General features: G+C 35.5%; 1 protein-coding gene across 1 annotated transcript; it reads left to right on the forward strand.

Moving 5' to 3' along the window:
* Positions 1 to 26,978, forward strand: LOC113961892 (multidrug resistance protein 1-like). The gene is made up of 19 exons (XM_027672598.1): positions 1 to 26; positions 5,361 to 5,526; positions 6,368 to 6,480; positions 7,214 to 7,274; positions 8,590 to 8,737; positions 10,079 to 10,145; positions 13,442 to 13,633; positions 14,304 to 14,475; positions 15,598 to 15,722; positions 16,419 to 16,590; positions 18,143 to 18,256; positions 19,238 to 19,348; positions 20,437 to 20,562; positions 20,750 to 20,953; positions 21,337 to 21,507; positions 23,662 to 23,823; positions 25,365 to 25,547; positions 26,372 to 26,518; positions 26,844 to 26,978. Exons 3-19 carry the CDS (start codon positions 6,392 to 6,394, stop codon positions 26,976 to 26,978), a joined length of 2,379 nt encoding a protein of 792 aa, XP_027528399.1. The 5' UTR covers positions 1 to 26; positions 5,361 to 5,526; positions 6,368 to 6,391.
* Positions 26,979 to 27,752: the final 774 nt, after the last annotated feature.

Here is a 27,752-nt window from a genome sequence, read left to right on the forward strand (position 1 = left end):
AAATTGATAAAGGGGACTTCTGCGAGGTAAGAAAGGTAAAATGGCAGACAGAGGTAATAGTCTTGAGATGGAGTTAAGCAACTGTTTAAGGATTCAAGAGGAAAACATCATCATGAAAAGGGAAAAGCAGCAATTTGGAAGACAGCAATTAAGTTGCAATGAGAATCCATTCCAGAGGCAGTAGAAACCAGCTCTACCCCACCTCACTGGGGACTTCTTGGCCAGCAAAGACTTTTTCTGTTTCTTATTCAGAGCACTGAGCATACCAACAGTCAGTTTAATATTTTATTAATTCAAGTTATCAACAATGGTTGTGTATGGTAACTAATCAGTAACTGCTGAATACTTTTAAGTTGTGTATATTCAGCTTACAAAGGGCTCTTTTGTGCACAGCAAAGGTGTCTGTCCAATCAAAGAGACTCAGTGGGGGAAGGATTCCTTGTATTGTTACAATATTACAAGGCATATCATTGCCTAGAAAAGTTAACAGGAAAAAAATTGGGTGTGTCTGTAATAATATATGTTTTATTCAGCTTCAATTGAAAAAAATGTTTTCCACCTGCACAAAAAGTAATTTTATATTTTTCCTGCAATTTTTCATCTGTGATATAAAGTCCTGAACATTTTTAAATTCCAAATGTTCCATACTATATTTCTTTAAATGCATTTTTCTGTTATACCTGTAGTAAGAATATAATTTTAAATGCAACTATACTGCAAGTGGGGACCCCTGGTGGTCTAGTGGTTAGGATGCGGCGCTCTCACTGCCGCGGCCCAGGTTCGATTCCCGGTCAGGGACACTCCCCCGAGCAGATGGAACTCGTCTGCCCTGTAAGGCCATCCATCTATGAGAAGGTCACTCTAAACAAACCTACGTCCTGAGGACCTCACTGCCATTGTCCAAGCTCACTTGGCCCCAGCAGATGAACCTTAGGATTAAAGAGTGGGCTCAGTTCAGCGCATGCTGTGTCTCACCTAAAAAAATCCATTGCGCAGGCTGGAAAGGTAAAAGACCTTTCCCAAAATCTTCATTTGCGAAGACTTGCCATACTGCAAGTAATGATTATGAAAAATATTATATCCTCACACATTAATGCATGATTGAGTCATATTGAATAACTCTGGTGATAAATAAACACCAAGCAAGTTGTTTCCCATATACAGAAAATATTGCTCAAAAGGAGGTGTAGATCTGTCCGGATTTTCTGTTGTTTAAGTATAAGCCAAAAAAACTTTGAAGCTTTCAGAAACGAGACTGAGTTTGTGAAGCTGAAAACTGACACATTAGTAATAGGAAGCTAGTGACATTAGTTTATGGCAGTCCTCCTTAAGAGAATAAATAATTAACTTCAAATCAAATTACCAGACAACGGAAGTGGAGTTTTGTAATTTTAAAACTTGCTTTTCAGAGTAAACTTTCTTTTTAAACACAAATAGAAGCTTGATGCTTACAACAACTTGATTTGTCCTCATACTTAGTCTGAGACAAGTAAAATGTCCACCGATTCCAATAGGCATTCTCTCGTGGCTGAGCATACAGCATAGTTCAAGGAACACACAATTCTCATTTTCTGACACTATGATTATTTTTGTCACAAATGACAAGTCTTGTTGACAGAATGGTAGCCAAGTTGGCAAAATTCCTGTACAACGTACTCTTCTTTTCCAACACTGATTAACAGGAAAGAGGCTGCTAAAATGGAACAGGAGTTCCCTGAGTACTATAAATCAGAGCTTCTTCACAGTTATTCTAATCTATGCTAGGACTGAATGTCATTTGAGGAATCATTGCAGAATTCCTGGGGCCCACTCCACAATTTTGTCTACCTGGAGCTTATTGGAAAATCCAACTCTCCATCTTTAAAGTAAATAAAAGAAAAAAGTAGCTTGTGGGATTTTTCTCTGGTTACATTATATTCAGACTTTGAAGTATTTGCTTCAGTTTCTATTCTTGTTGGCTATTTTTATTGTGAGTATAAAAAAAGTTAGATTTCCTTGATTTTGTTTAAAAATTTGGAAGGCATCATGACATCATTTCACTATGTTTTGTCTCTGCTATCAAAGTTAGATTAAAGTTTCTGTGTTGGTTGTTTATTCTGATATCATGTCCCAATTAGCCATCCCCTTGTGGGCCTGCATCAGATAAAAAAAATACATGGAACCAATGTGTGATTTGTGGGATGAGATCTCTCAACACGAGTTATTTTCTGGAAGCATAAGCAGTTGAAACTTCACCACAAAACCTGACAGCCCTATTTTTGAAATGCCTTTTCTGCTACTCCAGAAGTTTGTCCATCAAATGTTGAGACATTTTGAGATATGGGAGAGGTTGGATAAGTAAATTTAGATAATTAAATACTTGGAAACAGTATGGAATAATTAATAGTGAGTTACAGTACAGGATGATCTGTGTTACCTAACTTAACTGCAATCCAAAAATTAGGTTATAATCATGCAAAATACAATTTAAACACTATTGTGAATAACGGAGCTATACTGAAAAGACTGGTGAGTGGTCTGTAAGAGCAATGACTTAGAGAAGGATTTAAGGTTTGTTATAGTTTATTGTTCCTGTACAATCTCTCATTGTACTAGAGTGCCCAAGAGAAATTATTCAAACCATGCATTTATATCAAGTAGCAGAAGGGAATTAATTGTACCACAGTTTAGCATTACAGTGTTGACAGACTATTTCAAAGGATCACTGGTCATCCTTCAAACATACAAGAAGTTCTTATGCTCAAAATTCTAAAGAATTTGAGTAGATATAATGCAAGAACAGTAAAACTATGTCAGCCAAAGGGAAATTGGCTACTATCTTAATAAAGAGAGGGTTGAGTAAACCTTCTGAATAAGTATAAGTATTTTGAAATAGAAAATACATCTGACAATGCAGGTCCTCATAGAAATAATAATATCCAAGAGGTATTGTTCTGTCTTCAAATAACAATATCCATGAAGGGAAATGCAGCAAGAAACAGTTAGCCAATAGGTGCAAAAAACTTGTGACCTATTGTAATTTTTAAAGTACAACTAGATATTTTCCTCAAGTATAGCCTTTACTTTAGACAAGGTCAACATTCCTGACCCAATGAGTCACTTGGCAGAACTTTCAACTGCATAAAATCCCCTAAGACATTTAGCACATAACTCAATAGAGGTGGCTCTTTGAGCTGCAGTTGTCATCTCCTTCATAGAATCCCACTGGTCCACTGTTGGATAGGGCTGAGATGGACGTGTATTGGAGTTTTGGACAATCCAGGTGCCTAAACATTATCAGCCATTTTTTACTTGCTTGTCCAAGGGATTTGAATTGTCCAACAGTTCCCATTTCACCAGATCTCTGCTTCTTCTAGTCATTGAATAACAAACTGCTTTGGGAAGGAATTTTGACTTGTTTATGAGCCTTAAATAGCTCAGAGGTCATAGGTTGGTCATCTCTGTTTAAATCTACCTTCTGTGTGAAATGTGACTAGTAAGTAGAAGGAGAAAAAAGAAAGGTTTTCTTTCTTCTGGACTTTTGAATGATCAGGACACTCTGCTTTCAAGACATATTTACTTAGCATCAAGTTCATGTCGATACAGACAATGTCTATAAATAGAGATTTCGTACCTCAGCTCTTCAGTCACAGAACTAAAAAATCTCCCTTGATGACATCAAGGCTTGGTTAAAGCTGAGAGTAAGCTGTTGATTTAACCAAATAACTGATCTGAGGGAAGACAACATTTTTCAAACATTGGGATTACGAATCCTGCTAATGTATTTAGGGCAAAACTGGTCACCAGACTTTGGATGAAACAGCATTTCTCCTGAGAATAGATTGACTGCCACCTACATTGTTTCTGGATGTTTCTGTACATCTTTGGTTGTGGATCACCTACTATATTCACCTACATGTTTTTTTATGCTCAAGTTCAGGTAATGTGCAGTGGTGATGCCTCAGATTCTTCTGTTATTGTTTTATGATGCAAATTTAATCTCTTCAGACTGAAATTATATAGTTAAACCCAAATTATCAATTTTAACATGGACGTATCTGAATGATTTATAGCCAACTGCAAGATATAAGAGATTAGAAGAAGGATTTAGTGATCTTCTCTGATTTCAAATTCTGTGCAATTGTGAAGCTGAGTGAACAGTCAAAGTATACAAGCTATAGAGAAATCACAAAATTTTGTATCCTACAAAGTAGATGTACAATACTGTTAAGTTCCCAATTTTCCCACCTTTTATAGTATCAGTTTAATTGCTTCAGCTCATAATGTGATAAACCACGTGTCTTTCATTTTCTTTGCTTTACTGTATGCAGGCAATAGAAACTCTGGTAAAAATGAAATTGCTCTTCTGCTATATTTCTATTTCCCTTTCTTATCATGATTGCACTGCAATAGCATCAAGACATTCCAATGTGATAACAAAATGCTGTGAAAGATCTTTTAGTTTTGACCATTCTCCCTTTAATGTGAAATAGTTGTGAAAGTCCTGCATATAATATTTCATTTTTTTAATCAATTGATTTTCTTTAAAGTTTCTCATTTGACTTTATTCAGTTTCCCCTGAAACCAGTTCATTAGGATCAAGTAGAGGAAAATATTTAGGCACACAGGTTAAAACCTATTAACTGCTGTGGATAGACCTCCATACAAAACAGTGTCATAAACAGATAATACTTACACTTACTAATCCTTTATATTTTGCTTGACTGACAATGCTAAACTACCCTTTCTAAACCATTCCTCAATCTGATAAGACTATTTGTATTCCAAAACATTATAAAAATACTGTTTTACCAAAATTTTGAGTTTACAGGCATACATGAAAAAAAGGAACAAAAATCACTTCTTCTGTGTAATTATCAGATTAAGTAAGTTTTGTGTAAGTAAAGTGATAGGACACCTACAGAGAAATTAATATAAATCTACTTGTCTTCGAGTACTTCAAGGACAAGTATTTTTATATAACTTTTCACAAATTTACTTCTGTAAAAGTGTTGAAAAATGTCTAGTTTAATACATATACTGAAATAAGGTTAAGAAGTGAAATTCATTCATTTTAAATGTTTTAAATATTTATTATTTTCATCAAAGTAATGCCTACAGATACTGATAAAGCCAGTACATTCCACAATGTCCATTAATAATGGTCCAAGTGGACTACTAATAAGTGGTCCGTTTCAAACAGTCTAGAATCTGAACATACATTCAAAAATCAAAAAGATGCTACTTGAGAAGATTTCTGCTGACCAGAGCTATTTCCAAACCATTTTTAAACTCAGTCTGACACTCATCTTGCTGTTCTGCAGTTACTCAAATGAGAAATTATATGCACTACAGTAAAATCCCGTTTTCTTTCATGCTAGATGGGTCATGTTTTCCTGGATTAGACTTAGAAGATTGGAAAAGAAGCAAAAGAGTAAAACAATCCTTTGGTGTTATTTGGTTTCTTTCTCATCCTTTCATAAGGATGAATGGATTCATCCTTAAGTGTAACAGTTACTTGGAGCATTCAGCAACACCTCTAATAAGGTAAAGAGGAATTCCTCTGAATTTTGAAGGGCGTAGTTAAGCCAACAGTAGATACAGGGAACTTTTTTTGATGGAAGAATAGAGTATTCAGGGTTGTTTTCCCAGGTGACAGTGAAATAAGTGTGTGTTTAAGGAGTAATATTATTCCCTTTACGAAAAGGGAGGTACAGTCCAAAGGGCATACACTTTACTCGCCAAAATAGGCAAGGCAATTGGAGCGGAAAAAAAAATGAGAGAAATCTATTTGTTATCTCTGTCTTACGTAACAAGAGCAAAGTCCAGTCATGCAGTGTGTCCTGAACCATCTTAATTCTGCTCATGTTTGAGTAATTTTTCAGAGGACTGGACACAAACTCAGAACAATCTTCCTGGTATGTCAGTAGTTTGGGACTTCTTTTAAATGAGAGATATTTTATAAATTCACTGATGTCTAAAATTGGGAAAAATCCAATTAACTGGATAAAAATTGGTTCTTTTAAATAAACATTTACTTTCTCCTTTATTTTGTATATCTTTGCTGAATTGCAGAAAATATTATGCTTGTATCATTCGAATGAAATTAAATGAATGACCTACTGTTATCAAATGGATACAAGTCCAAAATGTAGATATACCAAACTTCTGGACTGTTCTCAACATGCTTATACTTGTTCATTATGACGATTCACTTGCAATGTATGATAGTAATAACTTTACTGATTTCAATAAGTATCTATATTTTTCTTTCAAACAAATGGTTGTTGAGATTACTCAAAAAACATTTATGTTTTTGAGATTACTAAAAAAAATTTAAAACATTTGCTTAAGATTGTATATTTCTCATTCAAATATTATTTTACAGGGAGCTATTCTCAATAAATTTAAAATGAATTCTGAAGATGAAAAGAACAACTATACTGCAGATGGAAATAGTCATGATGTAGCCAGCCAGGGTCATGGATCTGAAGACAAACAGTAAGTATTCTTAAACATTGTAAACATTCTGTATTGAAGCTTATAAGATTACATTACCTTATTTTATATTTCATTTCATTTATTTATTTTATTTTACTTTATTTTTCAGAAAAGCCTAATAACAGAAAGCTTAGTATCAAATTGAGAGTAGCATTGATTGACATGTTCATTTGGTGCAGAAGGACCTTTTATCTTTTTCTCGTAAGGACTAAATGTCCGCAGTTTTGACTGGAGTTTATTGAAAAATAAATCTGAAATATGATAGAAATTCTGTTGGAGTGGACATCTTGGATACATTTATGTCATTTGCTAGAGATTATCTTAATATCTTTCATATGGCAGGGAATCAATACTTTACATACCTTGAACATTTTATGTATTCCCCACCCACCATGTGGAAAAATTTGATTTTGTAAGTTATCTTCCCCTTTCCTATTTTGAAATTATATAGTGCTTCAGTTCACAACTTCCCTGACCAGGTAGTGGAACCATTGAAACAGGTGAACTGGGGAGAACTTGATTTAAATTTACAGCAGTCAGGAGCTGATACCTGGAGATTTAAGGTATTCTCAGGAATGCTCAATAAATCATATTCATTTTACACACAATTTTTTTGCTGTAATTTTTTTTTCATAATTGTATTTTAATTGAACTGCTTTAATATGTTGCATTAGTATTTCTGTAAAATGTCATCCATTTTTAAACTCATTAAAATCATCACACTTTTTCTTAGCAAGAAAAACAAGAAGCAGAAGAAAGGGGAAAAACCTAAGGTGGTCAGCCCGTTTGCTCTGGTAAGATTTGTTCTCTCTGTATATGTGTACCTATATATTCATGCAGGCACATTTCAAAAGGCTAAACAAAAATGATTGCAATTATGTTAGTGCACTGCATCTGTGATACTGTCTGTACCAAATACTGTGAGACTGCAGAATACTGGCTATAGCATAGAAATCAAGCAGTTCTCTTTGTGGAGGTAGTTATATTAAAGAAGCTGTAATACTGCTGTTAATGATTCTTAGGAGTCTTCCCTTATAAGTGATCATGCTAAACACACCCATACCAGATTTTTGTTTGTGAAAGATAGGGATTTCCATGTTCAGTCATTTCTTCTGACACAATAAAAAGGTCATCCATGTGTCTACAATTATGTGTGGTCTTGTCCTCTAAATTACCAGAGTCAGGTACTAATCATACTGATTAGGCCTATCAATCATTATTCAGTCATCTGAATCAGCAATAAAGAGTAACTCCCTGGTGTTGATGAAACTTAAAATTAAGAATTGAGTACTAAAAAGTACTTAAAATTCCAGATTTTTTCTGTATATTTCAAAAACTACAATATTTTAATATTTAATCCAAATCAACCATAGGTCCTCTTTTAGTAATAGTGAAATATTTTCTTTTTTTGTGGGTTTTGTATGCATGATACACAGCAATGATATTGCAAATAACAGATGTAAAACTATAGTCCATGATGCCGGACAATGCCCAATTTCTTTATTTTGCTATATCAGCTTGCACTTGTACAATTACATCATAGGACAATAATTTACCTCAGTAAACTTAGTATTTTACAGTACACAATAAAGCCAATGGTTTTGTAACAGATGAACTCAAACTTAATATTAAGTTCAATGGCAGCAGGATTTAGAACTTCAGTACATTTTTATAATGTCTGTAGTACATTAGGAACAGTTTTTCTGACTGCATAATAATGAATTTAAAGAGATTATTGCCTTAATTATCACAATGCCATTAAAATGTCTTATAATTTGAACTTTATATGGTGAACTTAAAAAGGGCAAATTTCTTATGCCTTGTTTATTTACCTATGGCCTTTCTTACCCAGGTGCAGATATTAATACATTAATATAGTACACCTCTCTTGTTTTGAGAGTTTATAGCATAAAAGTGCTTATATTGAAAAGATTTATTCCTGTACATTTAAATTGTTTTGTAAACTGAATTTCTAATCAGATAAAGTTGTAGTTTTGTGACAGCAAGTGTACACTTGTTAGCTTTGTCTTTACTTTCTTGACTTTGTAGACATAACACTGTGTTAGCACTCTAATACAACAGTTAGAATTCATTTCTCTTCTCTCTCAGTTTCGATACTCCACTTGCTCAGATAAATTGTTATTGATACTGGGCACCATTCTGGCAGTAGCCCATGGAAGCGCTCTCCCTATTTCAATGATAATTTTTGGTGATATGACTGACAGCTTTGTTGCTTCTGGAGACTTAAATTCTACAGGTAAGAATATATCTGCTGTGCTGAGAACAATGGCTTGTATTTAAAAAAGAGATGGGGAGCTTCAGGCATCTTGACAGGACATATTGATGTCAGAAACCCAGGTGCTATACTATCACGCAAATTAGTAAGTCATGTTCATTGTGATAGACATACACTATATTTTGGGGGATTTTTATTGTATTTTTTAGTTTCTGTGTTAGTAGTTTTTATTTTTGACTTTTTTTTCAAATTACCTGCTACAGTGCACATTCAATAAATCATGTTTAACTCTGCTTGTAATAAATAGAAAGTGGCTGGTTTTCTATCTCTTCAACATGGGCTCTTGTTGATTCCCTTGCATCAAATCCGACAATTATAGTTTATGAGGTGAATCAGATGAGTAGGTAGATTAATCAGAGATTCACTACCAAGAATAAAAGTACTAATTTTCTCTGGGATCGATTTGTTGACTCGCCTCATTTGCTGAATCAGAACTGTGAAATCAAACACAAGGGAGGCCAGGCATGCACTGCTAGATATGAGAGGAAGGAGTGATACTGTCGCTTTGGTGTCAACACATAGGTCAGATTATGTCATCCTCTGAACTCAGAGCATCAGTAAGGGACTCTAGTGTGTGGGTAGTTTTTTTCATCAGTCCTCCCAGTCAAAGGGAAAGGGTTTGAAAGGGCTAATCAAATCTGGTCAATCAAAAAATGGTTACTGGACTGGTGCCACAGCCCAGGGGTTCAGCTACTTCAGACCATGGGACTCGCATTGAGAAGTCCCATCTCCTGGGGGCTGGGTGGGGTCCATCTGTCAGAGAAGGAGAAGAGCATCTTTGGCCATAGGCTTGCCCAGTCTTTAAACTTAAGTTGCCAAGGGAGAGGAACCTCAGTGCATCCCACTCCTATCAGTGTGATGCCAGTGCCTGCAAGAGATGCCTGGAGCCTGGAGAGGGGACCTACCTATGACTTGAATGTTGGAATGAAAGGATACAGGCTCTTCTGGAAGAACATTTGGGAAGATGAGAAGGGAGTGTCACCCTCTATGTCAATGACCAGCTGGAGTGCATGGAGCTCTGCCTGGGGTTGGATTCCTTCTAACCCAACCCATTCTATGATTCTATGTATGCTCAGGAAGACTTTTTAATCTCAAGTTACCCTGATATGGTTTTGTAGTCAGTGGAGTTATGACTAATCCTGTATTAGTAAAGTTCATTAATTTTTGTTAAAATTTTCTCCTTTCATTCAAATCAACTTGATTCAAAACGAGATGTAACAACACTGAATATGCTGAACAGCATGCAGGAAAAGTAATTTGCTAAAGCTTGCTCTATTAAAAGTATTTACTCTTCTTTCTAAGGATCGAATTCTTCTCAAATGAATTTCACTTCAGACATGCTTGAGAAGCTGGAAGAAGATATGACAAGGTAATTAGAAATTGGTATGTCCTCTTTTTTTAGCATAGGTACACATTTCTATTCAAGCCATTCTTCTCCCAAGAATATTTTGCACACTTTAAACAACACAAAAACAATGATTGATCAAGTGCAACTAAATCGCTCTCTACAAATATCTGAAAGGAGGTTGTAGCGAGGTAAAGGTCTATCTCTTCTCCCAAATAACAAGCAATAGGACAAAAGGAAATGGCCTCAAGTTGTGCCAGGGGAGGTTGGATGTCTTCATGGGAAGGTTTGTCAAGCATTGGAAGAGGCTGCCTAGGGAAGTGGTTGAGTCACCATCCCTGGAGGTATTTAGAGGATTTGTGGATGTGGCACTGAGGGACATGGTGCTGGGTGAACAGTTGGATTCAAGAATCTTAAAGGTCTCTTCCAACCTAAACAATTCTATGATTCTGCGAAATTATCTGCAGAAAATACAGATTTAGATTATATGCAGCCTTAAATCTAGCATTTTAGAGCAGGCAATAGCAGAAGACAATATTCAGTAGATGCTTCTGCTACAGAGCTCCATAAAGAAAAGATCAAATAAGCAGAAACATAAGCTGCTAATAGATGTGTTTTGTTAAGGGGCTTTATTAACCACTGTCCATACACTTGGTTTATGCAGGATGTCTACAGTTCATGTAGGTTTTTTCTCAGGTTGAGCTCTGTTCCTCATTAGGTATTGAAAAATATCTGATGTGGTCTTCAAGGCAATTGTCTTTTCTGAAGAGAAGGAAGAGATAAGACATTTGCTGTAGTAACTCTTGCTGTTTTATACCAAAGTGCATTATCATTTCTGGTAACAGTGGACTGTAAAGTTACAGATCATTTAGATTCAGTAGTTAATTTTGTAATTAAAAAAAATCTATTTACACCAGAAATAAAAGTTCTTTACCCTAAAATAAATGAGCAAATTAGGAAGAGGCTGTTACTTAGAAATGAAGAACTTGTATGTAATGAGGATGAACTGACAGGGAATTGGCATTTATGCTTTATAGGAGAGTGTGGCCACACAGTTCCTTGCTCCCTCAACATTTCTGTCAGTCTCTGACACAAATGCAAGCCATGCATACACACCTTCAGTGGGATATACTTTTGCCCAGTGATTTGAAAGCAAATTTGAAGGCAGAATTGCAGAACTAAATAATTTGTGCATGATTGAAGTTACACTAACTGTTCTGTGTTTAGTAAATACCTGATGCCTACTTGCACAATATTTTTAAAGTCTGTCTTATGTTTACTCTAAAAGAACTTGAAAAATAGTTGTTCTTACTACCTATGAAATTATAGAACTTGTTTTGCCCATTATTTATTTGCTGAGTGATCTTTCCCTGTCCTTATCACAACCCATGAGCTTTTAATTGTATTTTTCTCTTCCCTGTCCAGCTGAGGAAGGGGATGGAGCATGTTGGGTTGGGCACCTGTCTTCCAGCCAGGGTCAAACAACGACAAACATCAGGCATGCTACCTTATCTTTTAGACATTAACTCTGACAGTACAAGTATGAATAAAAAGCAGCACAAGTTTCTCTTTAGAAACGAATTGTTTAATGAGGAACGAATTACTTCTTAGCAGCACAGGAACAGGTTTTCTTTTCCAAAGTTTCTAGATAGAGCCTTGAGTTAGTGATTTCACTGGTTTGAAGAAGCAGCTGGTTGTACCCACTCCTTGTTTCTCTAAGAATGCCTGCCAGCAGGTCAAATAATAATAAAACCCGTTTACAAGGACAAAGTTCTCACAGAGGTGTGTTCAAATACTGAAATATACACGTGGATTTGGTTGTGTTTGTTACTCAAACAACAGCTTGCCCAAACCCCTACTATTTCTCAAAAGAAAAATAACTATTACTTTAAAATGCAATAAACACTCTCCGATTAGTTTCAGCAGTGAATTTGCAGAATATGTTTCATCAGCCTGGAATCTGGCAAAGATATGAATCCCTTTTGATACGATTTGTCATGAAACAAAGTCTAAGCATAAATCAATTCTTTGAAGTCATATAACATCATAAAGTAATTGTCTAAAGTAATTACTGCTGAATTTGGATGCAGTGCTCTTGGGGTTAGTTTGGGAAGGTTTTTTTAAGTTTGTAGAGTTCTAATGAAGCTGAATGTGATCGAAGTCAATATTCAACTAACCAGCATTCTGTTAAGCATTAACTTGCTTTTATTAAATCGTTTCGATTAAATGCATTTCACAATGAGTACAGTTCCGAAGTCCCTAACTAAACTGTATGGTATCATAGCTGCAAGAAAGACTGGATTAAAATTTGAAAATTTTAATCTGTAAAGCCATTCTCTCCTTTTTTGAGCAGAGCATTTGCACACAGATTCCTGCCGTTTGCTCCTGCCAAGGAGCATGTTACAGTTCTACAGAATCAGTATGCATAACTTAGTACACATGAGTGAAAGTCATAAGAGTTCTAAAGCTTTTTGCTCATTATTTACTTTTATATAGATGCAGTATTCTTATAATTACAGATATATACACCCTGAATATTTAACCCTTGATTTTGGTCATGCTTTACAAATGGAGTCAGTTCAGATATATTTTTCTGGTTTAATTCTGGTTTAAGTTCACCTATAACTGATTCTGATGTCAATTGTGTATCAAATCAAAATTGATTTAATTCTTTTTGAATGTTTTAAAGTTGTGACTCAAGCTGTGTTCCAGTTTGAGAAATATAGTGGTTCACACATACCTAGTTTGGATTTGACACCCTGCACAGGGCTGAATTAATTTAAAACTAAAATATGAGCTATGCACAAAATAGAGAACAAAAGAATTTTTGATCCAATGGCATTTGCTTGCAACAGATGTACATATAGTAATGCTGTATTCTCCAATCAGGAAACATTTCCAGCATCCATGCATATTTTTGTTTATGTAGACAGGCACATTGTATGATGTAAATGTGCATATAATACAGGTATATATGATTAGGTCTGTCCATGTGTGTTAAAAATGCTAGGGAGTTTTTGGAAGTGACACATGTTAAGTGAAAATGGTATTGTATCTGAAATACAGTTCTAAAATAATCTTATGAGAAAATACATGTAAATTGACCAAAAAAAAGAAAGGTAATTCCTGTCTAACTATATCTTTGTTTTGGTTATTGCGGAAAAAAACACCCTGACATTAAATACTATTCATAGAAAACTTACCAAGTTTTACAGAGGTCTGAAGCAGAAGAAGAAAGCATCCTGCCAAATTCAGACTGGTGAGGTAATTAAAATCAATTTAAGAGAGTCTTGCCTTTTTTGCCTTTTTTTTTCTTTCAGATATGCATACTACTATTGTGGAATAGCAGCTGGTGTTCTTCTTGCTGCTTATTTACAAACTGCATTCTGGACACTAACAGCAGGTCGGCAAATAAAAAAAATTAGAGAAAAATTTTTTCATGCAATTATGAGACAGGAAATTGGATGGTTTGATGTAAATGATGTGGGAGAACTTAACACTCGTCTTCTAGAGTAAGTACACTATACCTTTCCCAATGTTATTTTACCTTATTAAGCACGTAGAAGTTAAAAATTTTTGTTTTTATTTTCATTGTTAAATTAAGTTTTCAAGTTTTCTCATGGAGAGTCTCAGAGACTGAATTTCTAATACTTCTGATACTGGACTGTCACAAAGATGTCAGAAAAGCTTTTTGTTAAGTTTCCTTGAACTCTGAGGATGACTAAGACCCAGCCTATGCGATTATCCCTTGGGAGAGAAAATATAGTTTGTTTCCGTGCACACTGAGGACTGAATAAGGTGCCAGCTGACCCCAGCACTGTGACCAGCTTTAACTGTATAACAAGATTTTCCTTTCTCTTTCCCTATCTTTGATTCCCAAATAGACCACAAGTGCCAAACTGATCAAAAATCTGGAATTAAGAGAGTGAGAGTAGTTTTACACTGTAGAGGGAATTTCAACCTTTTCAGAGAAAACCAGGTTTATAAGCATTGCAATTTCACAAAAAATAGGAAATTTTCCTTGACCACACTATATAGTGCTTTACCTTGAAGAAAACTAGTGTTTGGAAACAATTAAATAGTAAAGATTGTCCTCCACACAGATGATCATGTAACAAAACCGAAAATGTTTGTTTTCCTTTCTACATTTTTCTTCCTTTCTGGATCTAATCTGTTTTTCAGTGATGTCTCCAAGATTAATGAAGGAATAGGCGACAAGGTTGGACTTCTCGTTCAACAACTAACGACTTTTGTAGCAGGATTTATTGTTGGTCTCATAAGAGGATGGAAATTAACCCTTGTAATACTAGCAGTTAGTCCTGTCCTGGGACTTTCAGCAGCCCTCTGGGCAAAGGTAGGTTAACATACATTCAGTGTCAGGTTTTATATTAATGAGAGATAATGAAATAAATCTACATATCTGAAATTCTTAGTGTTAGAACTTGTTGTTTAGTCCAATTAAAGCTTTAGATAACACTTAAGTACATAAACTCTTAGACGAACTGTGTATCAGTACCCTCATGTTCAAGGCCAGGTTGGATGGGGCTTTGAGCAACCTGGTCTAGTGGAAGGTGTCCCTGCCCATGGCAGAGCAGTTGGAACTGGATGATCTTTAAGGTCCCTTCCAAACCAAATCATTCTATGATTGGATGATTCTGTGTAGTTTCAATAATATCATTCTTATAGATTGCACAGCCTTATTTCATTTGAAGCTGTTTCTGCCAATATAGCATATGCCCATACAGAGAAGAAGAATCCGCATTTGTAACTGTTTAACCGTGTCCACATAAGTACTTCTTCTGCTGAAAGGAATAATTCCACCTCCTGAAAAATAAGGGAATAAATTCAAAAAAACTTGGTCTCAGACAAAGAGTTTCTTTCAGAGTTGTTAACAACTTTGGCAAGAAATTTTAGACAGCCTTAGATGAGAGAAGGACCAAATTACCATGGGATTAGAATGACTTACATTTGTAGTTTGAAAGTCTTCACATTTTTATAGTATTTTATTTTCCCTACATTTGAAAGGTCATGAAAGCTTTCTCTATCTTGAGTGAGTATATTGCAGAAAAGGTTAGAGAAGCATGTGCCATGCATGTCTGCTGGCTGAGTCTTCACAGACTGTGGCCAACTAATGTAAGTTATAGGCCCTCTGGCTAATGTAGCCAGAGATGAGAATGAGCTGAGAAGATCTGCCTGGGGAGAACCACACCAGCTCACTATGAGTAGTCATCTAATCTCCTGCACCAGGTGAAAGCAGAGTGGAAAATCCAGCTCTTAGCTGTTTACAAAGGGTAACATTTAATTATTTGATTGAATTCACAATATACTTAAGGATTTGGATATTGGACATTCTGCACTCCTACATAATATAATCAAAAGGCTTCCTGTTGGAAGAAAGTAACTATGATAAAAGTCATTAGGAAGTGCTCGAGCTCATTCTATTTTTCCTATGTCAAAATATTTGATCTTGTGTTAGGTTCTCTCTGCTTTCACTGACAAAGAACAAGCGGCATATGCAAAAGCAGGTGCTGTTGCAGAGGAAGTTCTGGCAGCAATCCGTACTGTAATAGCTTTTGGAGGACAGGAAAAAGAAATTAAAAGGTAATATTTGCTTTCATCAGTGGATTTTAAAGTACTTGTTTCAGATAGTTTGAAGTTTTCTAATATCTTTGGTGTTGAAAGTCTTGTTTTCTGCATTTTTAGGTAATGGAAGATTGTCTGTTAGAGACTATTACAAGGTTCACTGCGTTGAAAGACAGTTATTTTTTTTAGAAAAGTCAAAATAACTTGATATGTTGTCTCTGCTTTAGAGGGTATACAAACTACTTCAAACATCACACAGTGAGAGCTTTAGACAAAAAAAGGTCCCTCTCACGAGAAGAGATAACGATATCCTTGGTACTCTGATTACTCAGTAGCTGTGAAGGTGCTAACAAACAATATCTCTATTTCCGCTACTGTAAAACGTAATTCTTGTGATATATTTTAACCTTTTATCTTAAGTGGTTCACTATCAAAATTCACTGACCTTTGGTTTATTTAAGGAACTTGAATGCCAATCCCTGACCTGCAATGCCCTTTTATTTCTACATACCAGGTTGACTGATGTTGGCCTTTTTAGGAGATACCTTAGGTTACCTTGTTCCAGGATTACCTTTGTACAGTCTTTGGGTTAGATATTTTATATATCCTGATGTACTTTGTGAGCATTCTTGTCCTAACTCATCCGCACAGTTTTTGGTGCCGTGTGCCGTGGTACAAGTGTAAGTGTATTTTGAACTTCTTTCTCTCTTCCAGATACCATAAAAATTTAGAAGATGCTAAAAGGATTGGAATAAGAAAGGCTATTATAGCTAATATTTCTATGGGTGCTGCTTATTTACTGGTATATGCATCATATGCACTGGCCTTTTGGTATGGAACTACTTTGATCTTAACTGATGATTACACTATTGGCAAAGTTCTGACGGTAAGTATTAAGGAGTAAATTCTCAATAATAGTGAGAAGAGCACGTTAAATTATATAATGAGAACTTATTTGATTTTAATGAGAGTTATGGGCCAAAATTGGCAAAGTAGAATTTCTTCTGAACAAAAAGATTCTCACCACAGAAGTCTCCATGTTTCCATAGCATCTCAAAATCTATATGAACCTAAAATAAAACATATATTATTTTCAACTGTTCTTACGTATTTTCTGACTTTCATAAGATCAGACTGAAGTACAATACTCTTCCCAGTTGCTATTTGCTTTCAGATTTATGGGGCTGAATATATTTTCAGCATGCAGAAACAAATACTTTTTTTTAACTGTTGTGTGGTCTAAATAGATAAATTTTTTATGTTTTGCACTATGAGAGCTTGGAATCACTTCTCAGTATTTTTAGTAAGTGAGGGGGATAAAATATACTTGTGACGAGGAAATATGTAAAAAACCCATTACTCAGAAGTCATAACTTAAATTCTTCTCTTGATGTGGCAACCATTCTAATTTTGTATGAGATATCAAATAAATACGGTAAGAAGAATAACTTTGTTAACCATAATAAAAGCCCAGACAGGTGACCATATGCATATATTTATTTATTTTTTAATCTATCTGTTTTGGTTTTTTTATGAATCACCGAAGTTCATGAAAAATGTCTCTGATATGTGTTTTTGGCTTTTTGGAACCTTTTATGCAGGTTGGCATATAGAACACTCAATGAGGTCCATGACCTTGTGTGTAATTTATTCTGTTCAAAGTCTTTGCATTTCAGTTGTCTATGTTGTAGTTGATTGAATGGTGGTTTTATAACAGGGATGGGAGAGTGTGGCCTTATCACGTGTCAAATCTGTGAATAGCCCCTATTCAAGACAATGAATGTCATGGACTTTGCTCTGACTTACTGTGGCTGTTAGGAGCTCTGAGCAGCATCATTTAATTGCCTTTTTTTTTTTTATACTAGCTGAAAGCAATAAACGATGATACTCTGAGAAAACAGTTTATTTGTTCTTTTTCTCTTTCTTGTTTGCTTGCACTCACTCTCATTGAAACAGAGGGATCCTTTACTTTGTGATGGAGAAGCTGGATTTGTATCCCTCTATGTCACTGTAACTTTGAAAGCAGAGTGATAGTGCTTTGCATATCTGTCTTTGTTTCACTGGAAGATATGTAATATACTTTCCGGTCTTTGGAATGTCTTTGGCCTAAGAATGAATGAATACAATAAAATCCCAAGACATCAAGTGAAAGTCTACATTTTTTTGGCAGAGATTTTACAAGTCTCAATCACCTTTTCACTTCTTCTTAATATGTTTGCAGCATTAACATTGTGCATGAGCTCAGTTCTCAGCTGACTCTTAAAAAGCCCTTTTCTTAATGTTATTCTCTGTTTTCAGTTTTTCTGTAATTCTAGATTCCTTAAACTTCTGTTAACAGGCATGGAGCCTCCTGATGCAAAGATATTTAAAGTAAATAAATAACGGTAATTCTCTGGTTAATAAGAATTAATATATGTCACTGTAAATATTTCTTCCAGGTCTTTTTCTCTGTATTGATGGGAGCTTTCAGTATTGGACACACTGCTCCAAGCATAGAGGCATTTGCTAGTGCAAGAGGAGCTGCCTATGTGATCTTTAATATAATAGACAATGTGAGTATCCTTGCCCTTGTTATCTTTCAAAACTTCTTTTGAAGAGAAGAGACCCTTCTTTTTAAAGACAGGCACTATTTATGGAAATGAAATTAATAAGATTAAATAACTGTGTAAAATAAGCAGAAATATAAAGATAAAAACAGATAGAATGTGTAATTATTAGTCAGTTCCTCTTTGTCTTTTAGAATTATCAGTCCTTGCTTCAAAGGTAGAAGTACTGGATTCCTGAACCACTTGGTTTCAAAGGGTATCCTCTAATGTTTTTATCATGAAGGACATTTCTGTGGTGCTGTAATCACATGATTATAGACAATGTAGGTATATGAGCATGGGTTTCATGGTATCAGTGACACCAAGGGTAGTGTGAGTGCCAGCAAATCAATAAAACACAACCTGGTAAACTGGATATGTACCTCAACTGCCAAGAGATTCTAAAATCAGGGAAGCTGTGATTTTGCTAGCTAATCAAGCTCTATGAAATGCAATTGCATGTTTTGGATTATTGTTAAGGTATACTTCAAGTTCTAGACCCACTCTGGATGGAAACAAACCCAGTGATAATTAAGAAATCTGCTTCTGAGTAATGCTCAGCAGATCAATTGTTTCTCAGACAAATTGTTTCAGCAGAAAGGCCAAAGCTATAAATGAACAGTGTAGGAAGAGCTCATTAGAGATGATGTACTCAGGTTAATCATCAGGCAGTGAAATGAATCTCAGATTATGGCTAGCTATGGGGACAGTCTTAAGGACATTTGCTAAATTCACACAAAAGCTTAATGGAAAAATTATAGAAGTATTCTTACATAAGCCCATCATCAATGCAGCAACGAGGGAGCAAAACATCATGCAATTTTTTTCTTTCAGAAATCTCAATAAAATTACTTAAAGCCCACATTTAATGTCTCTGAAGAATAATGGTGCACTCCAGGACTTCTTAATGAAAAAAAATGGGGGGGTTTTGTATTTTACTTTGCACAGGAACCTCAAATTGACAGCTACTCAGAGGTGGGTTACAAACCGGACTACATTAAAGGAAACTTGGAATTCAAAAATGTTTACTTCAATTATCCATCCAGACCAGATGTTGAGGTACTGTAAATGAAACTTTATATATGTTAGAGTTAAACATATAGATGATTTGTTGGGTAAAAAAATCATTAAGAAGTGACATAAATTAAATTTTGTTGAAAATATAACAATTCCAAGTTGATTCTCTAATGTGTATAAAACTACCTTGCCATCACAGTGATTTTAGCTAGATCTATTTACACCTTAGCCAAACATGTTAAGTTTTCTGAGTAACTTTCTGTCTAAAGTTATAGTAAGTGTGGCTATGCAAAAAACCATAAATGTGTATTTCTGTCAGAACCTAAACTTACACCCTAACCCAACTGTTTGTGTATTGCAATAATAATGAGATCGTGGGTTTCAGCATACTTGCAATGCAGCTCTCTGATGACTGTATGTGAAACAGTTAAAGAAAGCAGATCCAGCAAGGACTTGCTATACATGGAATAGAGATCAGAATCTGTATTTGTCTGTCTAGACAGAGAATAAGTTTGCTTTTTGAAGCACTGTCATAAATCCATAGTCTCGATTCAGTGGAGATGGAAGACATTTGAATAATTTCTGAAAATATTTTCACGGACAGTGTCTTTGCACTATGTAATTATTTCCTTCCTTACCTTGAAGGAAAATTACTGGCCATGATAAAACGCCAGTTTTATCTTACTTTATTTTACTTTTGATAGGCAGGAAGAAAAGACACAGAGCTTTTAACCATGACTTACATAGCTTCCCTGTAGTTTGCGTGGTGCATTAAAAAAATGAGAGGCAACATAATACAGGAATATTGCATCATATTGTTTCTGTACTATATGTCAGTTTTGGTAGTAATATTATTATTATTTTGTCATATGAACTGGTTCATGAGAGAGGTAATTGTGAAGTGTGTTGTATAACACCTTGATGTTGGACCAATTGTGATGTAAATGTAAGAAAATTAAGCTGAAATCATGTTACCCAAAATTTAAACCCACATGTTTATAAATTTTATTTTGTACCAGATTCTGCTACAAATACAAAGGGTATTTTATTGTAGTCTTTATCTTTCATCAAATTTAGACTGATATTTCTACATACTATTATGTTTTTGATTACCTTTCCTATATGCACAGATACTGAAGGGCTTGAATCTCAAGATTAGTTCTGGCCAGACAGTGGCCCTGGTTGGCAGCAGTGGCTGTGGGAAAAGTACAACTGTTCAGCTCATCCAGAGATTTTATGATCCCAAGGAAGGCACGGTAAGATGGCTCAAGTGAGATGACTGCTCTGTATGTCACACTTGCTGAAAGCCTAGTTCTGGCCTCACTCACCTTGTTCCAATGATATGGTGAAGTCTTGCCTAGAAAGGCATGTGCCAGCATGGAAAGAGAGGTTCCTTGGTCAAAACACTCAGTACACAATTTTTGTCTGCTTCCTTATGATTAGGTTACCATTGATGGGCAGGATATTAAGACCTTGAATGTAAGATATCTGCGGGAGATTATCGGTGTGGTGAATCAGGAGCCCGTGCTCTTTGCTACCACTATTGCAGAAAATATTCGTTATGGCCGTGAGGACGTCACCATGGAAGAGATTGAAAAAGCTACCAAGGAAGCCAATGCTTATGACTTCATCATGAAGCTGCCCAAGGTAAGCAGACCAGTTCTCCTGCTGAAACAATTTCTTCTAAACCCTCTTGTGCCAAATAGTTCCTTAGGAGGAGTGCTTGTTAAGAGAGGAAGCTATCCTTGGAGCTGTGAATATGCAAAGCTATGCAGAGGTTCTCGTAACTTTTGAGAAGGATGTTAATTTTATATCTTCAGGTTGTGATTTGGCAGGTATTTGAAGAACTATTAGAATTCCGGGAGCACAAATGATTAGGCAGGTTTATCCAAGTACGTGTTTATTCCTGTAAAGGAAGGAGGAGACGCCACTGGGGTTACTGACACTGGTGATTCTTTTCTTCACACTGCCTGTCTTTGCTGGGAGTACTGTGCCACTGAGTGTTTTGAATGCGTGTGGTTGTCTTGTAGAAGTTTGAAACCGTGGTTGGAGAAAGAGGGGCACAGCTGAGTGGAGGCCAGAAACAAAGAATAGCAATTGCCCGAGCTCTGGTTCGCAATCCTAAAATTCTTCTGCTTGATGAGGCAACATCGGCTTTGGATACTGAGAGTGAATCAGTTGTGCAGGCAGCACTGGACAAGGTCAGTAGTGTTTTAAAATGAAGCAGGTAAGCAGGAGCCTAATATTTACTTTTTTTCCCTGACTTTTGTTGAAAATAGAGACGCATAAAACAAAAAAGGTAAACTTTGATTTGGCAAATATTCTTTGTCAGGAGAATTTTTGAGATCCTGCAAGTATTACAGAGAGGAATCTTATTTCAAGTGAGAAGATGGAATCATATTTTCTGCATTATTAAGCTTAAATCAACATTTTCTTGGTGTAAGTACCATCCTCTGCTAATATCTGTCTTACTGACATGTGTATTATTGTCAGTCACCTGCCTAATTAACTTATGAAGCGTAACAGACAAAATAAGCATTACCAGCATGTCATAATTGTTTGTAGCAGTGACTTGGCATGAAATACTCCAAGGAAACACTTGCTTCAGTTAACATGAATTCTTCTAGGTGCTTCTTTTGTTCTTAGTGTAGAACTGTCTTGATAACGGACAGCTCATCCATCGTGCAACTCAGGAGTATCTATATTTACCTTACAAATTTGTATCCTTGTGAACCTTTGCAGAAGACCTAGGGACTCAGAGAATCATAGAGCGGATTGGGTTGGAAGGGACCTTTAAGGATTATCTAGTCTCCACATGGAACAGGGACACGGTTCACTAGATCAGGTTGCTCAGAGCCCCATCCAAGCTAGTCTTGAACACTTCCAGGGGTGGGGCATCCACGACGCTGGGCAACCTGTTCCAGTGTCTCACCACCCTCATCCTAAAAATTTTTTTCCTTATATCTCATCTAAATCTACCCCCTTTCAGTTTAAAACCATTGTCCTTTGTCCTGTTACTACAGGCCCTGGTAAAAATCTCTCACCTGGTGGTCATAATGGTGGTCACTCTTTATGTACTGAAAGGCTTCAATGACGTCTCCCTGGAGCCTTCTTTTCTCCAGGCTGAACCCCAGCTCTCTTAGCCTGTCTGCATAGGAGAGGTCTGTTATCTCTCTGGTGGTTTTTGTGGTCTTCCTCAGAACTCACAGTACTCCAGGTGGGATCTCAACAGAGGAGAGTAAAGAGGGAGAATCTCCTCCCTCAATCTGCTGGCCACGCCTCTTTAGATGCAGCCCAAGTTACAGTTGGCTTTCTGGACTTCAAGCACACATTGTCAGCTCGTGTCCAGTTTTTCATCCACCACTATTCCAAAGCCTTTCTCTGCAGAGCTGCTCTCAATCCATCTGTATTGATGTTAAGGACTGCCTTGACCCAGGTGCAGGGCCTTTCACCTGGCCTTGTTGAACTTCATGGGGTTCACGTGGCTTCACTCCTCAAGCCTGCTGGAGACCTGAATTCTATCCCCTCCCTCACATGAATAAGGTGCACCTCTCAGCTTGATATCATTTGTAAATTTACTGAGTGTGCACTCAATCCCATTTATCTATGCCAATGAGGAAGATATTAAATAGTATTGGTCCCAGTACGGACTCTTGAGAGACGTAACTGAGGATGAACTCCATCTGTTTTCCAACAAAATTCCACTGCTTGGGATCATTACTTTGATTAGTTAAGCTAAAATTTGCTTGATCACTTTCATACAACCTCATAATTAAAATGGCAAGCTCTGACATTTGAAACATTAGGTGTAATACGTTTATAAATATCCAGAGATAGGTAGATAGTTGAACTAATTTTACATGAAATAGTAAGAGGTTTTATTTTCACTGTAACTACTTGAGTTAACAATGGCTTAGAGCTTAAAACACTGAATTTTTTAAAATGAGTGTGAAGTATTCTCTAATGCTTCTGCATATAAACTATTTTCCATGAATTTTAAGGTTTAAATTGAGAACTATGGGCTTAAATATAAAAACTTCTAGCAATTTTAAAATTTTAAGGTTTGTAACATTCTAAAATTTTAAATCTTGAGAATTTTGTTTAGATATTTGTGATCAAAACTGTAGGATGTACGTGTGCCACGGTGAAAGATTGTCTCTTCTTCATTTTCAGGGTAGAGATTATATTTCTGTTTTAAGGTACTCATTGAAATATGCTTTGAAATCTTTTTGACAAGTTATATTTTTCTGTGAACCCTTTTAGTGTTTCCTTTAGGTCTTATTCAACTCTAGTATGCAGAGGAACACTTTTTGAATTTACTTAGAAACACTCATATTAAACTTTGCTGTTTCTAGGCAAGGGAAGGACGCACCACGGTTGTAGTGGCTCATCGGCTGTCAACAGTCCGAAATGCAGATCATATAGCTGTGTTTGAAGGTGGAGTTGTCGCAGAGCAAGGAAATCATGTTAAACTGCTTGAGAGGAAGGGAATCTACTACAAACTTGTTAACATGCAGGTACTTTTCTCGCTAGCTGTTGCCTCATTTTGGTTTTTGTTTTCCTCACCCACAGTCATTGTATGCTATCAGAAGTATGAGGAATTCTGCAGAATTTGTTAGCAGCAAAAAAAAAAAAAAGTGCTTTGAAAGGAGAACAGTAATTTGAGAGAGGAGACCACTAGTCTTGATACAATACCTATTTAAACCCAGGATAGTACATTTTTAATCCTCTAGGTATTTAAACCTGAAAGATTATTTTATGTTTTCCTTTTATGCAGATAATGTAGAGCAGATGACTACAGGAGGTTGCTATTCCATTTCTTGTTCTTAGCCTATGATAGAAGGTAAAATACAGTAGCTGATACTCAAGGAATAGAGCAGGCATATTTTAAGCTGTTTGTTTATATTCCTTCATATTGAATTTCTTTCTAAAGAAAAAAAATGTGGAGGAATAGAGGAAAAAGAAAAATAATCCAGCTATGCCAAGTGTGCAAATATGTTTTGAAGTTATGTAGACAGAAAAAAGAGATTAGAAATTCTTATAAATATCAGAAATGTATTAATTATTAAGTGAAGACCAAACTACTTTGATATTTACATCCCAATGTCCCATGTGACCATTAGGTTATAGCAGAGCTTCACTTTGTTTTACTGCATAACCACCATGTCCAATAAGGAAACTGAACTTGCCTCCTCAATATGTCAGATGGAAAAGAGTAAACCAGACCAATTAAAATATTTCTTCATAAAATATAAGAATGCATTTGGTTACCTTAGATTCAAAGCAACTTTGTATCCAAGCAAATGTGATTATGGGAAAAATGAGGAAATATAAAATGGAAAGAAAATTTAAAAACCAAAAAAAAGAAAATAAACAAAAAATGAAAAGCAAGAAAAAAGTTATTTTTATTAGTAGTGCAAAAAGCAGGAAGAAATAAAAACTTTCTGGAAAAAAATAAACACAAGTTGAAGGCAACTTTGACTCCAGTTACTATTAAATACCTTAGGGGTGGGTAGAGATTTATTTGTTCTGTTAAAGAGACTGGCAAAACTACCACCAAAAGTAGGGCTCTTCTCCAGATTGCTCAAGTTTTTCAGTCAAAATCTCTTTTTGACCTGTTTCATCCTGAACTTCCATATTCCATTTAAAGTCAAGAATTGCTAAGAGTGTTCTGTTGTAAAGAGGGTTAATTTTTTATCTCTTCGTGACTAAACAGTGTATACCCTGGGAACCCAAGATGAGTGCAAATGGTTTACCCTCAATTTAAAATTCCGTTCGTAGTTAATTCATAAAAAAAACCAGCAGCCACTTTCACTCCCCTGCCGTCCCCTTAGTCTAAGTATTTTCTTGAGAGGTGCGATATTCATATGAATAAAGCTCTGAAGACAGAGATCTACTAAAATATAATACAGATTTTCATATCTCCTTTAAAGCATTATATGTTGTTTCCCCCCATCTCTTTCAACTGAAACAAAGTCACTTTTACTTTGATTACCTTATAATTTTGAAAGTAATATATGCATAATTAATCTTAGCATCACATTCTTCCCACTTTTAGGCAATAGAAGGTGAAGTTCCCTCGTCAGAAAAAGATGAGAATGCACTTAGTGTCCAAAACCGTGAATCTGAACCAGAATCTGAAGAATCCCTAACAAGAGGATTGAGAAGACGATCAACTCGGAGAAGCATGAAAAAGCCAGGAGAGCAAGATGATGGTCCTGATGAGAAAAAAAGTTCACCTGTAAGTACCTTTGCAGAGATGTTAGTGAATTTGACTCCTTTGAAAAATGTATGTTAAATTCATTCTCCTGCTCAAGAAAGATACAAGAAGGAGGCATTTGATAGGGGTGAAAAAACCATGAGAATTTTTAAGTTCTAAATAGCCTTCAACTGTTAATATTCATAGCTTGTTTTTTTATTCTCAACATGAATTATAATACAAATAAAATGGGACTTTAAAAGTCTATAACAAGGTTGATGGGTTTATTATTGAAAATCAATTAAGTTTAAAAGAAATATACTTATGTATATTTGCATAACATACTGACATAGTCTATACGGGTTAAATATTCATTTTTGGGTCAGAAACAGAGCATTTGGCCCAACATACAACTCTTACAATAAAACTTGCAAAAAAACCCCCCAAATATGATTGCATTCATATTTACAGTGATTATTTTGCTGTTATAAATGCTTAGTAAACAATTACTTCAATTAATCTAGTCATGGATTACACACAGCAATATGCCCAGAATTAATAGTTCAGTCACCATGGACCAATACCAAGAGTATTCACCAACAAAAATTATATAGATAAACTAATATACAATGACAAGAGCTGTAGATGCAGCGTAACAGCTCTTTCTTCCTTGTATTAGAATAATAAAAAGAAATGTACAATCAGCTTTTTACAGTTTTGTACATTTATTCATGTTATTAAAAAGTATACATTTTTACTTCCTCTGAGTAGATTCTGAGAGCAGGAAATTGACTATTAATCTCTCTTTTTCTCCCTATTTCTCCAAATACCTTCATGCTTGTCCTAACAGAATTTCCATTTTTTAGGAGGAAGAATTACCTCCAGCTTCATTTATGAAAATTATGAAGTTGAACAAAACTGAATGGCCATACTTTGTAGCTGGAACCTTATGTGCAGTTATCAATGGAGCTTTACAACCTGGATTTGCGATCATATTTTCTGAAATTATAGGGGTAAGTTGGAGTAAAAGATGCAAAAAACTATATTTACACAAAATTTGTTTCTAATAAAATTAGGTTTAAAGCAATCACTGCATAATGAAGTTGAGGAGTGGATGAAGCACTATTGCAAATATCTGAAAAATTATATGTAATTTACAAAATCCTAAAAATCTTGCTATGACCTGAATTTTGCTTGCTATACTTGTAATCATATGTAACATATGCTCAAATTTTGTAGGAATGCAAATGACTACCAGACTTAGTTATTGCAAAAATGAGAGTATTTTAGATTGTTAGTTGATTTTAAAAAATGTTGTTTTAAATATTGTTTTTATAGGTTTTTTCAGAAACGGACAAGGACGTTTTAAGACAACAGAGCAACTTATATTCACTGCTGTTTTTAGTACTTGGGATACTTTACTTTTTTACTTTCTCTTTTCAGGTATGTTTTATTATTTTTACTTTATTATAATTGTTCATCATGTTTTAGAAATCAGTTCTGAAATATACTAAAAATTTGCAACTTCATAATACACGTCTCCAACTCAAACCAGAACCTGTATTTATGGTTCTAGATGTGTCTTGTGCTGAAACCTTTCTGACCTAGAGCTTCTCATGTGTTAGAGACCTTCCAACCTATTCAGACCTCTTAACTTCAGAACTTGCCCTCTTAATCACCAGTCAAACACATCTCACCTAAGAACCAACCCCTCCAGCCATTACCACTCCCTTCTCATCTCACCCTCAAGCCTTCCTGTTTGAATCTGTTAGTGATTGAAAACCTACCAATCTCTTGCCTTAATTCTCCAATTTTTTATCTCCCTAAGCCTTTTCCTGTTCAAGCCTTACCTTATGGGAGTCTCCAAAAGATTCCCATGCCCAATTCATCAGATAACAATTATGATGCTGATATTCAGCTCCTCCTGATGAAATACTAATGGTTTTAACTGCTACAGCAGTGCTACATAAAAAATTAAAAAAAAAAAGTAATCATGATTTCATGTATAGTCTGGTTTATAATTTCTGAATATGTTTGAATAGTTTTATCTGTTAAATGAACCTACACAGTGAAATAAGAAGGTGCACTTGGCACAGCAGTATAAACAGTCTTGCAAAAACCTTCTGATTTATTTATGGCAAGAAGGCCTTGAGTACAGAAGACTGAGTTGTATATGGCTATGATAGGTTTGCTCAGTTTATAAATGTTCAGACAATGTTTTAAATATGAGTGATGCATTTGACTTCA

Source organism: Neopelma chrysocephalum, unplaced genomic scaffold (assembly GCF_003984885.1).
Source record: "Neopelma chrysocephalum unplaced genomic scaffold, ASM398488v2 Primary Assembly neopelma1_97431, whole genome shotgun sequence".
Lineage (NCBI taxonomy): Eukaryota > Metazoa > Chordata > Aves > Passeriformes > Pipridae > Neopelma > Neopelma chrysocephalum.

What these genes read in the sequence shown, in the direction of transcription:
- LOC113961892 (XM_027672598.1), top strand. Translation starts at nt 6,392, where the DNA reads ATGAATTCTGAAGATGAAAAGAACAACTATACTGCAGATGGAAATAGT. An exon ending in CATGGATCTGAAGACAAACA is followed by an intron (nt 6,481 to 7,213) that starts GTAAGTATTCTT and finishes ACTTTTTCTTAG; the next exon opens with CAAGAAAAACAAGAAGCAGA. An exon ending in TCATCATGAAGCTGCCCAAG is followed by an intron (nt 20,954 to 21,336) that starts GTAAGCAGACCA and finishes GTTGTCTTGTAG; the next exon opens with AAGTTTGAAACCGTGGTTGG.